General features: G+C 40.4%; 1 protein-coding gene across 1 annotated transcript in view; it reads right to left on the bottom strand.

The window, feature by feature from the left end:
* Positions 1 to 1623: 1623 nt before the first annotated feature.
* tmtopsb (teleost multiple tissue opsin b) overlaps positions 1624 to 18847 on the bottom strand; it is a 29742-nt gene continuing 12518 nt past the window's right edge. Inside the window, exons 3-4 of the mRNA XM_031297687.2 lie at positions 9604 to 9837; positions 1624 to 2369 (exon numbers count right to left, since the gene is read on the bottom strand). Of these exons, the coding sequence (XP_031153547.1) occupies positions 2079 to 2369; positions 9604 to 9837 (525 nt within the window). The 3' untranslated portion in view covers positions 1624 to 2078. The remainder of the gene's footprint in view (positions 2370 to 9603; positions 9838 to 18847) is intronic.

Raw genomic sequence — 18847 nt, forward strand, 5'->3', positions numbered from 1 at the left:
ATTCACGTGATCGAGCGATATTTAAAATGCTTCATTCCGGGTTTTTTTCCCAAAGCTCCGTAAACCACTCTCTGATCACGTGCCTCCATGAGCCAATCAGAGTTGTTCCCTGCACCGTGCAGCTTCGTTTAGATGTAGACAATCACAGAGGACAGAGTAACGTGAGGAAAATTCCACAACAGGTAGCAGTCGGTCATAAATCGACACAAGGTTTACCAGTTTACCAGTAAACACAACATTTGTCCCATCTGTGTTGTTTTTCAGACAACAGCAGTGACCAGTGCTAGTTTGAGTCTTTTAGCTCATAGCTTTAGCGGCAGACTGTTGTACGTCCCGCTGTTGGAATCCTCTACAGTGAAATACAGTCACACTACACCGTTTAGCTGTCAGCATTTTAGCCGTGTTTAATCCATAGACTGTATATAAGAATGGACCAACAGATCCCGTTACTCTGGACGGAGACCAGTGAAGGCCTTTAGAAGCACTTTTCCAGTGAGCGCTGAGCGTTACTGCGCAGCCTCCAACTGAGAGAGACGACGTAAATGTGACGTGAGCAACGTGTCTGAAAGTTGGAAGTCTTCTGGTAGCTGTGCCAAGAGAAATCTCAATAATTCCCAATCTTGCAGAGAAGGAGAGCGTAGGTATATGTAAGGAGATAACATGGACACAGGCTAATTATTGCTAACTAAAATGCTAGTTAACATAAGTAATTAAACTTAAACAGCTAATGTAAGTCCAAACTGCCTGCGAGCTTCTCCTGTACTATACGGTAATTCCTCTACTATGCGACAGTAAGTCGCGTGGTTATGACACAATCGTTACCCTATTTTTACAAAAACGTATACTACGGAGCCATAACGTGAGGTACAAGGTAATGGAGCCTTTTATACATTGTTGTGTTTCTTTAGAAATAAACAATGGACAAATAAAGTCTTTAAACGCTTCAGATGTAAAGTCAAAGTGACGTCAAAATGAATGGCAGTCAATGGAATGCTAACGGGGGGTGATCGCTTTGTAGCATCAAAATGGCGTCATAGGAGATTCGAGCTCTGAAGCGAAGCTTACCCCCTTGGTTTAATCCAGTTACTACTGTAGCTAATGGTAGGCTAACGTTACCTGCTGTGTAACGTGTTATTAGTGTTTACTAGCTAATGGTAGGCTATGGTTAGCTGCTGTGTAACGTGTTATTAGTGTTTACTAGCGTGACATGCAGCAATGTTTCTGTTGCATGTAACGTCTGTTTTGGAGCATCAGAGCGCAACGCAGACATTTAAGTGGCACCGTAATCCGCGTTGCTATTTCGTCTGGTAGATACCGGTGCCCTATTGGCACCGGATTTTAACATGCGCCGTTAACGTGAACAGAAAATTGCGTTGCCTGTATCTTTTCACGGCAAACGCGCATGTTTGGAAAGCGGTCGCACAACAGCTGAAATGGCGTACTCCTTCATAGTATCCTTCAACAAAGGAGGAATGTAGCACAATATGGATGTGAAAGCAGTTATAATTAGCCAATGTGACAATAAAATTTGTTTTGGTTAAAATCAACAAATCGTGTAATTAATCGTGATCAATATATTCACGATATATCAAAATAATCGTGATTATCATTTTGGCCATAATCGTGCAGCCCTAGCTACACACTTGAGCCAACGAAATATCTCATGTTTACAAAAAAACACCAAACAATTTATGAAATCTCTGCCAAAGAACGCTGTGCTTCTTCAAATTGTTCCTGAAAAGAAAGAACACTATTTAGTTAACAAAGATGTATGTGGCTTTTTTTTCATGTGTAATCGTAACATGAAGCACTATGATTAGCCCTATAATACTGCTGTGTATGCAATGCCTGTGGTAAACAGGATGAGACTGGAATTTTGTGTGTATCCCTGTTTGCCGACTTCACAGAGCAATAATAATCTGTTCTGGGATTAAAAATGTCCCAGTTTGTATTTAAGACTCCCACTGCAACTTTTTTCACTATTAAGAGGATTTGGTTGTTAATTGGAGACCTGTGCCCTGCTCCCTTATACTTTTTTTTTCTGTAAACCTTCAGCTCCTGTTGTTGTTTCTCTGTTTTTATTCCCTGTAGTGAGCCACCAGAATCAGTTTGGGTTTGGGTGTGTAAGCAGTAGGGATGTGTGAAGCAGCAGAGTGTCGATTCGATGGAGACGGAGCCACTTGATTGGCTCTCTGCAGGGACTCTTGATTGGAGTTGGGCGTGGGCTGGGCGGAAGAAGGGGCGGGATCGGACACATCCTTCTTCTGACGGATGGTGCGAAGTGTCTTGGTCGGCCGTGAAAATGTCTTTGAGGTGGAGGGTCGCTCAGTGGCGGAGCAGTTAAGGAACGCCCTGAAACACCTGTAGAACTACACACAAACACATTCAAGATTGATATCATTATTAAAAGTTCAGAAATAAAAGCAGTTGTACACAGTAGTAATAATAATGATAATGGGACAGATAGGACACATGGTTGTGAACGTAGTTCAACCAGGGAAGACACCATTAGTGAACATGCTTTTTTAAATAAAGAGACTTTGGTTGAACCTGTAAATTAGATCAATTTAAAGAGGTAAAATCCTATGAATAGCAGCCAATCGGAGCTCTCCATCAGCAGTCAAACATGGGGCCCTGACACTGGTGGTGGTGTTGGTGGTGGAGCAAAGCTGTAGTGTAAATATCCTTCTGCTAAAATGTTTATTGGTTGATGAAAAAACTTTTAAACATATTTCACTCAAATAATTCAATGAATATTTCTTTTTTTTTAGATGAATCAATAATAACTGCTTCAAATTGTGCTAATCTCTCCTTTAGTAACATTAATCAAGTAGCAGTGCTTGATATGATGATGAGGCTGCTAATTCTTACTGCACATATTATGTACACTGTTATGACTATTATGACGTGTTGTACAACGGGCAGTGTGCCACTTTGTTGGCTGGTGCCAGTCTGGCTGTGCATGTACTATAAAATGAGTGTGTCCATGGGGAGTGGTAACACACCCAGTGGTGGGTGGTGGTGGCGGCGCAGCGGATATGACACATTCCTTTGGCGTGGGAGACCTGGGTTCGATTCCCACTGCGATACATCAACCAATGTGTCCCTGAGCAAGACACTTAACCCATAGTAACTCCAGTGGCATGCGACCTCTGACATATATAGCAATTGTAAGTCGCTTTGGATAAAAGCGTCAGCTAAATGACATGTAATGTAATGTAAAATTCTGTGTCTGTGTACTGTATGTATGTATGCACTATGTTGTGTTATGTTTCCTAAACAGCAGATACTGTATGTGTATGTTTCGAAGACAAATTTCCTTGAGGACAATACAATCTGTCTTATCTTAAAAATAGTAGGCCTACTAGCAGCCGTAGTCATCCAGTCACATCCAGTCACAAATACTGTGACTGGTAGTCATCCAGTCACAGTATTTGTAAAAGTAGTAGTAGAGGTAACTGCAATGAAAACATATTGGTAACAGTAGAAGTTCACGTAATGGTATTAGTTGTGTGATACTAGTAACTGTGTATGTAGTAGTAGTACAGAGATATATAGAAGCAGTACACAAAGTAGTAGTTGGATAGCCAGAGTAACAGTTGTAGTACTAGTGGCAAAACAAATTCACAGGTGAGTAGACACTACAACTAGTAACTAGTACAAGTAGATGAAGTTATAACAGACTTTGTGGTAGCAGTGACAGAAAAGGTACTTGAAGTAAAGTATTAGTAGTGGTCATAGTAGTAGCAGTAGAACTAGTAACAGTGGAAGAACAGTGAAAGTAACAGTGGTAGAAGTAAAAAACTAGTGTTAGTAGTGATTCACAGTAGTAGTTGAAGTAATTGTAGATATGTATGACATGTTCGCGTAGAGTTTAACTGATATCCTTCTTCTCTGCTCCGTGTTGGGAGTTGAGCAGGCAGCGTGCTCCCCTGGATAAACATAGTGTACTTAGTATACTCTCTGGTTCCATACGTATACTTTAAGTCTACTACATTTCTCCAGGGCGCCGCAGATCAAAGGGCGTGCTGCATAACACATGACACCTCAGTACATCCCATGACATCATCTGAGTGAGTAGTTTCCTCCCAGCATGTTTCCACCCAGGGATTGAGAGCAGTTTGTGGTGCTTCTAAGATACTTCAGCAGTTGGCTGACAATTCATCATAAATGAGCCAATTAATTTGTATTACCCCGAGGAAATTATGCAGCTTTCAAAATTGGGACTCCATTTTAGATCTTCTAGTGTCTCAAATTCCAGTGTATTAATCTACTAGAGAGCTGTGCTTGGGGGAAGAAAAAAAAAAAATCAAAACCCCAGGATAAAGAAAGAGGGAGTGGGAAGTGTGAAGGAGAAAGAGAAAGAGATGCTTGAGGTGAATAAAGAAGATAAACAAAAAATGGAGTAAAAGGATGACAAGCTGACATCATGAGGCATTACAGGTAAAACCAGGCACAGATTGTGGAAAGACAAAAAAGTCCAGGGTGCTCAGGAAGTTCAATCAAATGCTTGAAGGTGCTCTTTGGGGTCGGGAATTCAATTGAATGTAGAGAAAAAGAAAAAATCCAAGGCACTCTTCTTCAAAATTACTTAAAAAGCCTTTAATTTAGGGTGATAAACACCCTGAAGAAGGCTGTCAGTGCCGCTATGCGTGGGTTGCTTCTCTCAATGTCTTAAATTTTCTATCATGAAATAGCCAGTAAAATAAAGGCCTTTCAAGTCATTTTGAAGAAGAGTGCCTTGGATTTTTTCTTTTTCTCTACAGGCACAGATTGTGTTCTTAAGGCTTAGGAGTGACCAAATCCTCACCTGCCACTCCAAACCTGTGTGTGTCTTTGCAATAATATATGCTTGTGTATCTGCAGTAAACTCTCTTCAAAGACCAAAAAAACAGCTTGGTGATATATGTTACATTTGTCAAATGCTTGTGTACATGTTTTAATCTGGCAGGAAGCAAACACTCAAATAGAGAAAATGTCGCAAAAGAAAAGCTTTTGGTTTGGCTGAAGAAATGTTGGCAAATCTGAAAAGACAGGATGTAATAAAGGAAACATGTAAATACACCTTTGAATACACTTGCTGCTTCTTCTTTTACTGTAGACAAAAGCTTTCATGTCATGCTGTCACTCATTGTTACACACCTTCGAAATCCTAAACAACTAAGAATAAAATGGTATGGATATAGGTTTATAATTACAACGTTCCCCGTTTCTAGTCAGAAAAAAGCACTCTTGTTGCATGTCAACACCTTCTCTATCACAATAGTGTCTGGAATAAACACCAAAAGATGTATCGGAACAAACAAGTGCCGTCTAAAGTGGGAAGCAGCAATGAAATGCCATGTATCCAGGGCTGTACATTTTATGATATGAAGTTGTACATATTTGCATTTTCAAATGCTGAAACCAATATGTTTTAGATTCAATGCAATGTTAGCTTTTTCAGGCAAAGAAAAATGAAGAGATAAATTCATTAATAAATACAATTCCATTAAATTAACAGGAGAAAAACCACAAAATAAACATGTTTCTGATACAAACTTGTATTTATTGTTTTAGACTTTACTCTAATTTCCACTATTTTTCTAGTGAATTACTAGACAATTTACCTCTTAAGGCCTCTAAAAAATAAAAATAAAGATCACTTATAGTTTAACCAGTTGCAACCAGGGATGAGGGGTGACAAGTAGACTTCTTTATTTTTAAGGGGTAACAAGCCAAAAAAGACCATCTCACCATCACGGTGAGAATCCAGGGATAAACACATGTTTTAAAGCATTAAATAAAAAAAAAAAAAAAAAAGAAAAAAAAAAGAAAAGTTACATTCATGAATGTAAAAATATTCAAATTATGGACCTGTCTTTTACAGGTATCTTACAAGGTATTTGCAGTGGTGGGGCAGGGACTGTGGATTTGTCAGTGGTGGAAGAAGAATTCAGAACGTTTACTTATGTCAAAAGAACAAAAGTACAACAGCAAAATGTTTTAAAAGTATTACCGTAAAAGTTCTTCTTGGGCAGATTGGTCCCTTTCAGAGAATTCTATTATATATTTTATATATATATATATATATATATATATATATATATATATATATCATTGATATTGGAATATTATTACTGGTGCTTTAACTGGGGGTGCATGATATAATGACTCAATATCGTTATCGCGATATCATGTTGTGCAATAATATATTGTAAGTATGCAATATTTTGTTTATTTTGTGGAGCGCTGCGTCTCGTCCGTTGGCTGTGTGGCTTAGTTGTGTTTGATTTAGAGCCTGCATGAATCGATATAATGATCATGTTTCATTGGCCAGTTACCGTGCCACTTGCACACGTTAGTGCACGTCAGCGCACGGGTCCACGTGGGGATGTAAATGTATATCCTGTTGAATAGTTTAATCTATAGCACATTATCATATTTTATAAATTGATCACGTTTTGTTTGTAAAATCTGAATCTGTAAAAGTACTCCAGCCGCCAGATAAATGTAGTCAGTAGGCGATATAATGGGAGATGCCATCCTTTTTGTTAGCAAAATGACCAAAATATTCTGATTCTGAAAATAGACGCCCCTTAATTACCTGCCATCCAACCTCTCCACCCCCTAGTACAGTAGCAGAGAGAGTGCAGGGGCAGAGGGGTTGGTTAGTTTAATATGTTAGTCTAGTCTGCCTGACTCTTTGATCCTTTATCTGACCGAGGTTGTACAAGTTAGTCTATGGCCCTGACCATGGCTCTGAAATATAAAAATACCAGCAGCCTAATTGATAAATCCACGGCGCTGTCCATGGTCCTGAAGTAGCAGACAGATTTGTAATTGCGACTTTTTCCGAACCAAAAGACCCGTAGATTATTCCCCCTTGTTAGAAATTAACAAATGGACTACTGAATGTAGCGGAGTATGAATTTACAATTTTCCCTCTGAAATATAGTGGAGAAGAAGTATAAAGTAATTGAAATAGTACTTGAGTAAATGTAATTAGTTAGTTTCAATCACTGCAAAAAAATGAAAAAAAGTTAACATGACCAATATGAAATAAAAAATACATTCAGGCAAAGACAATAACAACAACGGCACCTTGAGAAAGAAAGGGCTAACGACAGTAAAGGTGTAATTCCCTTGATGAGAGCTCAGGTCCGGGGCATGAATCTGCGCAGCGCTTGAAGTCTTCAACTCGCCTCAACACACTGCTGCCATAGTTATGGGCTGGGAGGAACTGAAGACTGAAAGTGCCACACAGTGCAACCTCCTGTGCGTTTTTTTTTTCTGTGGTCCTGAAAGTTCAGTTAGTAGCTCAATCATCTCTCACACACACACACACACACACACACACACACACACACACACACACACACAGATGCAAAAATGAAAATCTTCACAAGCAGACACAGCAGACCGTCGTGACAAGTCAGTCATCAAAGAAAGTTAAATGTCTCCTAAGCTCTACAGTGACAGAGACAGGCAGTCCAACAGGAGACAGACTGAGGTGGAAGCAGATAAAAAAAGAGACGGATAAAAGAGAGTGAGAAGAAGGAAAGGTCACCGCTCCCACAAAGTAACATAACATGCTAATCAAAATCAAAGCTGCATTACCTTTTGGAGATTAAAAAGAACGTTCTTCCAATTCCTGTCCCGTCTGTCACCTTTCCCTTTCCCTGTCTTTTAATTTAATTTAATTATTTAATTCTAGTTTCTGTTCTTTATCCTCCTTTTCCTATAGTCCATCCCTTCTTTTCCTTTTTCCTTCTGTTTCTCGCTACTGTCTTTGACATTAACCACTGCTTCATCCTTACTTTATTTATTACTTTATTTCTCTCTTCCTTTCTACCCCTTTTTTCTTCCTTTTTCTTTTCCTCTTTTTATTTATTTCCTCTTTACTCTCCTTTATCTCTGTTTTCTTCCTCCTTCCTTCCTTTTCTTTCTTTCCTTCCTCCATCTTTCTTTCTTCCCATCATCCCTCCTCTTACTTTCACTTTTCTTTTCATTTTTCTTTTGCCTTCACCATCCCTTCTCCTAGCACCATAACTAACTGCACATTGAACTAACTGCACATTGTCTTCTTTAATCCTTCTATCCTCACATTTTCATTTTGTTCCTTCTACTTTAATCTCTTCATTCCTTTGCTCCTCACTTTTTTCTTCCCCATTCTCTTAACTTTCATTCTTGATGTTCCTTTCATTACTTTCTTCTCTTTTTTCTTCCCTTCATCTCTAACCACCATCTTTCATCAATGTACACTTTGCCTCATTCAATTATGATTTTGAGTGCAATGTTTAATTGTTTTGTTTATTATTATTTACACATGGATAAGCTTGTCAAAATGTCCAAAGCAGTGTGTAGTCACGCATGAGCTGTCCGCTCCGTGATGCTCATATTTGTTTGCAGTAAACTAATCTACTAATGACTGTGGTAATGCTTTTATTGAAGATGAAAGGCTGCACAAAGCACCTTGAAGTTTGCTCTGCTGTCAATTAGGACGGCTGGTGGCATAAACCAGATTACTTCCTCTTCCTCTTTTTTTCCTGTGCTTGAATGTCAGTGTAAGTGTTGTCTTTTCCTGGTTTTAAAGGCTGCATTACAGTAAAGTGATGTCATTTTCTGAATTTACCAGACTGTTGTAACTGTTCTATTTGCCTTTACCCACTTAGTCATTATATCCACATTACTGATGATTATTTATCAAAACTCTCATTGTGTAAATATTTTGTGAAAGCACCAACAGTCAACACTACAATATCGTTGTGGTATCGATATCAAGGTATTTGGTCAAAAATATTGTGATATATGATTTTCTCCATATCGCCCAGCCCTAATGCGGATCTAGCAACTACATTAACCGAGCTTTAATTAATTGAGCTATCCACATGTATATCTACGCTGTATGCAGCATACTTGGCGTGTTATCGCGAGAACAACGTGTTATCGCAAGAAGAAAGCTACGGTTGAGTTTAGGAAAAGAAAAATAGGTTGGGTTTAGGAAAACAAGAACGGGGTTGGCTTTAGGAAAAGAACAACGGGGTTGGCTTTACAAATAGAAGAAAGCCACGGTTGAGTTTCGGAAACGCCACACACCAGACACGAGCCCTGGTCTCCCGGGTGAAAGTCCTGTGTTTTACCCATCCACCACCCCGGCCACCCTCCCTACACGGCGATTCGCCCTTTCATACTACTCGTTATGGCGTCAATTCACACGCAATCGCAAGGTAATGTAAGTCAATGGAGGCCAGACAGCGTTGATATACACGCTAAAAAGCAAGTATGCGTCTTGATAACATGCCAATAATGGCATACGAATTGGCGTGTCATAGCCATTTCATGAGATCAGTCTGTGTTTAGTCATCGTGTTTGGCCAGTGTTTGAATAATTTCTCCCACTTACATGCATGTTATGTCAACAGTCCCAATTTTACTTGCAAAAAATGTGTCAAAAACATTTGAGTGGCTCGGAATGCGATTGATTTTGATCATTAAACAACACACTCTGACTGAAGCGAACTTGGGCCGATCATTGGCGATGCATAAATCTGAACCACCTCATAGCAAAAGAAACATTACCGGCAGTAAGATGAATGAACCCAGAAGAAGAGCGATGCCTCACCTGTTTGTTCATGAATATATAGATAACAGGGTTGATGACAGTGGAGAACTTGGCCAGCAGTGACGGCGTGATGCTCGCCTCTGGGGTCAAAAGGCCACGAGGGCCGAAGGTTGCGAGCAGAGCTGCTACTCCGTAGGGCAGCCAGCAGACCAGGTAGCACACCACCATGGTGATCACCATCACCAGCACCCGCTGGTCTCTGCGGCGGGTCACCACTGAGCTCTCACTGCGGACCTGCGAGAGAAAAAAAAAAAAAAACTTTATTGGTTCAGTTTCAGCAGCTTGAATTCTAATTAATTTAGGCGGAAAACTCCAAAGACAATTCTACTTGTATCTTGATACTTGGGAGATGCTGCGGGAGTATGGGGTGAGGGGGTCCCTTCTCAGGGCCATCCAATCTCTGTACGACCAAAGCGAGAGCTGTGTCCGGGTTCTCGGCAGTAAGTCGGACTCGTTTCATGTGAGAGTTGGCCTCCGCCAGGGCTGCGCTTTGTCACCAATCCTGTTTGTAATATTTATGGACAGGATATTGAGGCGTAGTCGGGGTGGAGAGGGGTTGGAGTTCGGTGGGCTGGGGATCTCATCGCTGCTTTTTGCAGATGATGTGGTCCTGATGGCATCATCGGCCTGTGACCTTCAGCACTCACTGGATCGGTTCGCAGCCGAGTGTGAAGCGGCTGGGATGAGGATCAGCACCTCTAAATCTGAGGCCATGGTTCTCAGCAGGAAACCGATGGGAGTGCCTACTCCAGGTAGGGAATGAGTCCTTAGTTGGGGTCTTGTTCGCGAGTGAGGGGACAATGGAGTGGGAGATTGGTCGGAGAATCGGCGCAGTGGGTGTGGTATTACAGTCAATTTAGGCACTGTTGTGACGAAAAGAGAGCTGAGCCAGAAGGCAAAGCTCTCAATCTACCAGTCAGTTTTCGTTCCTACCCTCACCTATGGTCATCAAGGCTGGGTCATGACCGAAAGAACGAGATCCAGGGTACAAGCGGCCGAAATGGGTTTCCTCAGGAGAGTGGCAGGCGTCTCCCTTAGAGATAGGGTGAGAAGCTCAGTCATCCGTGAGGAGCTCGGAGTAGAGCCGCTGCTCCTTCTCGTCGAAAGGAGCCAGTTGAGGTGGTTTGGGCATCTGGTAAGGATGCCCCCTGGGCGCCTCCCTAGGGAGGTGTTCCAGGCACGTCCAGCTGGGAGGAGGCCTCGGGGAAGACCCAGGACTAGATGGAGGGATTATATCTCCAACCTGGCCTGGGAACGCCTCGGGATCCCCCAGTCGGAGCTGGTTAATGTGGCTCGGGAAAGGGAAGTTTGGGGTCCCCTGCTGGAGCTGCTACCCCCGCAACCCGACACCGGATAAGCGGACGAAGATGGATGGATGGACTCTGAACAAACAATTTCCCCAGCTGTCGCCAGCAGAAAATACAGCACATGCAACAGTTGCATATGATGCAGGGCAACTCTTGGGGTACAATTAAAAAGGAGATTTTGACATACAATAAATTCACAGACTGCCCTCACCCATTTAGAGGATTAGGTTGTTCTTAAAACCTAAACTTTTTATGACTTGATTCTTAAATTTGGATTACTCTTCCTAATAAAACAAGGTTACATTTTGTTCCCATAGGACCCAAACCAAAAATTAGGAAATGTACAACATTGTGACTTTACTCACAAAATCTCAAATTTTTTTCCCCACAGTGGCTTTAGGTCTTTATTCTGCTAATCGGCTAATGCATTTTCAATGTCTATTTGTTGCAGTAAAATGCCAATGTTAAACTGCCTGAGAGTGCAGCTCCTCTAGCATCCACTAGAAGCCAGCTCCAGATACTCCCACTGTAAGGGAGCCAAAAAGAAAACTCCTAACTTTTTACAAGAAAGTAAATGATCTTCCCATTCTCATCTGCACATTTATGTGGGAGTTTTGTCATATTTTGGGCTGTCTTTTACACCCACCATCTATTTAAAGTGTAACTCCTACTGATTCAAGGAGTGTGTGTATCATCTAAAGAAGGGTGGATGTGCAAAGCGATTTTCCCGACTTCTATGTCGTATATACAACAAACAGCCGCCACTACAACTTTTAAACATCGTTGTGAAGGCTTATCAATAATGTCAATGGCAGAAATCTCCCTGCTGCGTGGTGCAGAGGGTCTTGAATCCATTACCTGGTTCTTTAATCACGCTGGCTTTAGGTACTGCAGTAAATTAACACTCCCAAAAAGAGCCTTGAAGCATGAACCTGCCCCCTGCTGTTTTCTCTTGTTATCATGTTCTCTACTCTAACTAGTCCAGCCAGGATTATGAAATGGTCTAAGAAATAGTTCTCATTAGGTCTCACACTGCTGAAAATACTAATTTGCACATAAATGCCACAGACACCCAGAGAGAGATAAGGTGCCAATGTCTTCTTCTGCTAGAAACAGATGCTTGTCATAATCAAACATCCGAGTTAGAGCAGAGACACACACAATCAATACATCGACAGAGAGAACCCCCACCACAACAACACAACTGAATCCATTACATTTTTCATTTCCAGGAGCTGCAAATGTTCAAGTGACATTTAAACCCACAACATTTACATCCTCTCCTGCCAAGATAAATATTGCATACAAAAACTCCTAAATATTCATAAAATAGGGAAATATAATTTCAAAATTTAAATTAAGATTCAGACCATGATTCGGGGTTCATGCAGTTGTGTATAAGTTAATCATTTGGACTCATGCATCAGTGGCAAACTCAGCAATACCAGAAGAGACATATCCAGCATCACTGATGCCAGCTCTCCTCTGAGAGAAGTAGCTACTCGCTGCTCAAACAGTCACCAAATATCATGGAAACATGTTTGCTTATGCAAGAGTACTAATTTTCTCCCCGCAAAGTTTGTGCATCAGATAAAGACACAAAGTTGCAGAAAATGTCTCACATTGACTTTTATATTTCTAATTGTTGCTTAATATCGCCACCTAAAATGTATTGTTGCATGGTGGTTTTGATGATCAGCACTTAAGCTACAAATTGTACTTTAAATTACTGTTAAGTTTAAAAAATATATACTTTAAAAATTGTTCCCATATTCTTAACAATGGGCTTCTATCACCTAACATACACTACATATCAAAACATTTAAATATCTATTTTTGGGATTTGTACTTCTGAAACAGTCTAAACTGTGGTTCATTTGCTGTTTTGACTAGGCAATATACAAAGTAGGAAAGCTATAATGGAGGAGAGGAAACAGTATTACTGCAGTTTTACAGGCACTGATGCAGATGTAAATACTCTTGCAAATGTGAGCTATTAGCATAATATCTGTGATATGGAAAAAAAAGGAACAAATCACATAATTCAGACAGAAATATGCAGATGGAAGCAACAACTGCATCATAACGTGCATAAATGCTTAAAGTGCTGTAAAACATTTTTAATAACACCAACTGCTTATGAATGCCAAATAAAAACAAATAAAGCTCACAGTGAGAGGAGAAACTGTGAAGGCCTGAATAAACTCGCCTCATTTAATCCGTCTCTTTGTTTCAGGTTTCAGCATACAGTAAGAGATTTCATCACATTCTGCAAAACTCTGGGAAGGACTTGTGTGTGCGCCCTGCAAGTGAGAAACATGCATGCTGTTCCCTCCAGGTAACCTTACACCAAGGCTGCTAAGAGACACCAATGCACAAATGCAAACACTAATGCACACGTGCCAAACTCAAGGCCCGCGGGCCAAATCCGGCTCCTTGCTAATTTTTATCCGGCCCCTATATACATTTAGGTTCACAATACATTTTGGCCCAACTACTTTTTGACACTTTTCACATTTTTTTTTACACTTTTTCCAAACGTTTTTGGCATATTCTTCGATATTTTTGTCGACCAAATTGTAAGTGAAAAGACTATATGAAACATGCAATAATTCAGTCAAAGATATTTGACATTTCCCATGACATAAAAGCAATAAACTCTATGTCTGGCCCTTGATGTGATTCTCATTTTCTAGTGTGGCCCTTAGGGAAGTTGAGTTTGACACCCCTAATGCATATATACAATATGCAGACAGCAGAAATTGAACACACTCCCCACCTGATGCCAATCTTGATCACCTTGAGAATTTTATCTGTCTCCCCATAAAGTTGTATTTTATTGTGGTAAATTAACAATTTTGCTAAAGATCTTCACACAGCATTAGATTATAAAAGCATCACATCATAACAAAGCTGTGAAAATGATTGTTTTTAGTTCATTCTGTGTGATTCTTGTCTTCAGATTATGGCAACATGTTTTTTTAACGAGTTGAATCACTTATCGGTTTGGTAATTTGGCTGATAGATTAATAACCTATGAGGGATTTAATGATTTAAATCAGCTGTGTGTGTTGTGGACTGTGCTACATGCAACTCCAAGCAAGATGAGGCTTCAACAATCAGTTATGTCTGCCTTCAGGCTCGCTGACAACTCTGTACAAATTGGGCTTTATCAAACAACAACATCACAAACAGCTTTCTCAACTCAGTATGTGAGAAACTGCATACTGACTGTGATTTATGTCTTTACTTTGCTCAACAGTTCTGCCTACAAAAAACAGTTTATACTTTATAAAGTTGATCTAGCTAACAAATTAGTAAACAGTTCTCTATTCATTGGAGTTGTGTTTGTGTCAACCGGATGAATGTAAGTCCAATATTCAGTATCATTTAACCTTTGTTTTGGTTTCCTAAGGGGAATATCTGGCTTTTTTATCAGCTCAATGCTCCACTGTGTTCACCAGCTAGTTGCTAACTTTGTTTATCTGCCATTTAGGCAAGGCAGGTCGCTTTTTTTTTTTCTAACAGCTGCCTTCCGTTCCTGGAAATAATTCTGATGAAGGCAATGAGAGTGAAATAAAACAGTAAAGTTGATGGTAAAAAAAACATAACAGTGAACTGAAAGATGGTAAAAGGCTCCATAGTGCTGAAGGGAGCTGCAGATAGACTATGGGTTTGTCGTTACTTATACTTTTTTTTGGATTGTCGTCCAGATGCTATACAGCGAAAAAGGAAGTGTGCAGGTCAGGAAGATAATTATTAGCCAAAGAAATTGTCAACCCAAAAGTTCTTTCATTAATGGCTTAATAACTTATAATCTATAAATCATCAGTAAATTATTCAATTCAAAATGATTCAAAACGTATTCAAGTTAAATCCACCTACGAGGATCCATCAACCTGCCACCTGTGCTTCTCACTGCATCTGGCGCGGTTTATCTCAGTTTCCCAGTTTAACTTTAATTAATTCAGAAGGCATCATTCAGGCTGAAGTCTGAAGAGCCACTTCCTCTCTCTGTGTCTAACTCCCTCAATCTTAAGGCGCTTAAAGGAAACTTCCAGCAGATGTGAATTCATCTGCCACTCTGAAAACTGCACCAATTGAGGAAATGCACCAATCTTATCAGTCTAAAGGTCAAATTCAGGCTGGAATTGAGAACCTCCCATCCGCAGTGAGGAGAAATTGACCAAATTAATTTGGCATGATCACCGACAGGGAATTTCATCTAGCCTGAGAGCAAATCGTCTTCTACAATGCAGGAAGCAACGGTTCTGTTCCTTAGAAAACACATATCACCACAGCTGGTTAATTAAGAGCATCTTATTTTCCTATTTACATATACTCTCTTTCTCCACTGCCAAAACTTAGATCCATCACATTCAGATTGACTACTGCAACAACATTGTTTATGGTACATCATCCAAAGTCCTAAATCAACTCCAGTACATACTGTACAGTACAACTCTGCAATCCAATCTATTCATGTTTTTTACTGCTGTTAATGTGTGACTAATGCTGTGTATGGTATATTTTGTGTGTGGCTCTGTCGCTTGCTTTCCCAACAGATGTTTCCATTGAGGGGATTAGAACATGATTCATACGTGGACTCTGTTCCATCTGACTGTCACACAAACCTTTAAATGAACTTAAAAATATTGCAATAAAACAGCATAATACCATTCATTAAATTGAAGCCCTGCTCCAAAAAAGCAAATAAATAAAAGTTCAGTGCATACAGGCATTGCAAAACCTCAGAGGCATGGCACATGAACCAGCAAACGGTGTGACAAATTAAATTCCTGTGCAAACAGCATCAACACATCACACACCCAGGGCTCACAGAGACGAACAGAGTGGTTCATGGCAAACAAACACATTTAACTATCCCATACAAAGTTAGGAGAAGATATATGAAGCACAAACACAGAGGCACACCTAGTTCTGTATGCATAGCTGCCAAATACATTAGTACATGAAAGAAATACATTATCATCAGGATGAAGGCAAATGCAAGCACCACACTTGCAGAAGAACAAGATACATAACATCTACATTTTTACATACACAAACACAAAGATATACAGGATTGTGGACATACTGCATCTAAAAACAAATCGCCCAAGCAACCCACTCAGATTTATCTATTTATTAATTCAAAAGATCGTTATGTTTCTCACAGCTTTTATCTACCATGGTCAAATGCTATTTAATTCATTATGTTTTTGCCCCTCAAAAAATCTAAAGTTACAGCATTATTTTGCAAGATGTGAACTTTTGACTCCCTCTCCTACGCACCTGTCTCATGAAATAGATTTGAGACGTATTCTTCTCCTTAAAGATATTGGCCCTCATTTATGAAACGTGCGTACGACCTAAAACAGGCATAGGACGGACGTACGCCGATTCCTACGCAAAGCAAGGCATTTATCAATTTGAAAGTGAGCGTAGGCTGCGATAAAATCTCACGTCTGGTCTGAACTCGTGTACGCAAGTTTTCGAGTCAGTGTGGAGTTGGGGTGCAGCATATAATCAGTTTAACAGGAGAAGGAGAAGTCATCAGTTGATCACTTATCAGCAATGGCAGATCTTCTTCTTTTAGAAGACCTCTATGTACCAGTACAACAGTGCACACGTACGTGCACGGGCCAAGGTGGAGTGCTTTATCGGATTGATTAAGGGCAGATGGCTCTGTCTTGCATCAGCGGGGGGGGGCGACCCATACACGGCAGAAAAAGTCTGCAACATTGTTTTAGCCTGTGGGGTTCTGCACAACATCACGCATGAAAACAGGATGCCATAAATGTAGTTCTGTCAAGTCCATAACGTAGAATAACAACACAGACAATGAAAGCTTTAAGAATTTATTGAATAAATTAGGAATTAAATTTGGCGATATGGCTCTGTTCAGAGGAGTCCCCTGACCTTTCATGAGCACCATGAAAAAGCAGAGAGTCAGGGGACAGCAGCAGCATTAGGGGACGCTCACACAGTTTAATACTGGGAGAGCTAAACTATTCCCCCATATGAACAGAGCAGCTACAATGACATAGAAGCAAATGCCACGTTATACACGACAAGGTGGAGCAGGGGAGGAGGTGGGTAGCAAAAAGCGAGCAGCAAGCATTTGGAGCAAACTAAAGCAGCAGTAGGAACAAGCTAAAGTAGCAGCATTTAGGAGCAGCTAAGGCAGCAAGCAGAAGGAGCCAACTGAATCAGCTTAAGTAGCGCGCCCTGTTGAGTGTAGCCATTTAGCAGCGAGGGGAGTGACCAGCTGATGCGCTAATGCAGATCAGCTGCTGCAACTTAGCTGATGCAGATCAGCTGATGAGACCGTGTTGTTGACCAATAGCGGTTAGCAGCGCCTTGACCACCTGGCCTGCCAGAACTGACGCTGACGCTCAATTGATGGAGCCAGATGACCCGATACCCAGAGAGCAGTGTCCAGCACAGCCCCAACTGGGGGCTATACCAAGAAGGCAGGATATTATTCCTCTCTTTTAAAAATGTATAGTGTTATATTTGGCAATGATACTCAATACAGGAAACATGACAATGCACAACAGTTTTATTTATTCTTCAGGTTTTCGTTTCTCTTTTAAAGTGTCGTTAATGGCCATAAGTGAACGATTTATTTCTGCCATTGACCGACATATTTCGGCTTGTTTTTCCAGCCCCTCTGCTGTCAGAAGACAGGGTCGGGTGGTAAGAGGTGGTCTAGCACGGGGGGCGGAGGACACGCTCTCTCCCTCACAGCTCTCTCCTGTCACAGCAGCCAAACCTGGCTTTGACTCATGACAAAAACTAAAAGACACTGCATAAACTCCGCTACTGTAGGTACACCATGTAGGCCTAAGAGATTGCAATATAAGCCTGTATATAGGCTATTACTAGGACTATAACATATACTGTATGTCAAGGATGTATAAATCAAATAAACTTCAGCTGGAGTCCGATTTACCACGGCAACACTGTTCACTGCATCAGTGATCTCTTTCCATTCCGCATTCTTTCTACAGCCTTTAATACCAGTTTTCAGGCTGCCAAATAGTACACACATTAGTGCAAATGTACCTGGGATATCAGGGTTTCAATCTCCACCTCTGAAAAGTGCCGCTTCTTAGCCGGATTACGTCTCACCACGTCGTAAATTGTAGGGGCGAGGCCTCAAAACCGAGAATATATTGGGGCGTGATAATTAAATTACGATTGTTTCCATCGTAAAAGGATTTCTGTGCTCATATCTGCGCTGGTTTCTACATTAGGTTGATAAATGAGGGCCAAATTGAGTTTAAAAAATATCATAATCAACTTCCAAAACCCACTTAGTATAATTTGTCTGTAACTGTAGAATATAATCTTACAAGAAACAATAGCAGGCATGCTCTGATGTCATCTGGCATCTGGGGTCACTGCAGTCCTGGTACCCCTAAAAAACTAATTCCCCCTCACCAAACACATACATAAACTTAAAGTCAACGAAAGTTTAACATGTAAGAAAGAGGGTTTGGGAAGCAAATGGGTGCCTGAAGATAACAACAAACAAACGAACAAAGGACAAAATTCAAGCATGCGTTTCCCATTTTAACGGCCACTTCACAGATCAGAGTTGATCTATTTTCAGCTTTGGTGATTGGAAGTGTAGAGGTTCTTATGTGTATCATCACTATATTTACTACATTATCACATTAGTAGACTTGAACATGTAGCATTGCTCTGATACATAGGTCAAAAGTCGACTGAACTATGACCATACTTACAGTTGTGTTCAGAATAATAGCAGTGTGTTTAAAAAAGTGAATAATGCTCAAAATCCTTAGAATAGCTTTTAATTCCATAATATCAATGCATTTGCACAAGTTTGTGTTATTCCTTTACAGAAAGCGAAGAAAAAGGAATATTAGGCTGTTCAAAAAAATAGCAGTATATCGCATTTTTCT

The sequence above is a fragment of the Sander lucioperca genome, chromosome 23, assembly GCF_008315115.2.
Source record: "Sander lucioperca isolate FBNREF2018 chromosome 23, SLUC_FBN_1.2, whole genome shotgun sequence".
Classification (NCBI taxonomy): Eukaryota; Metazoa; Chordata; class Actinopteri; order Perciformes; family Percidae; genus Sander; species Sander lucioperca.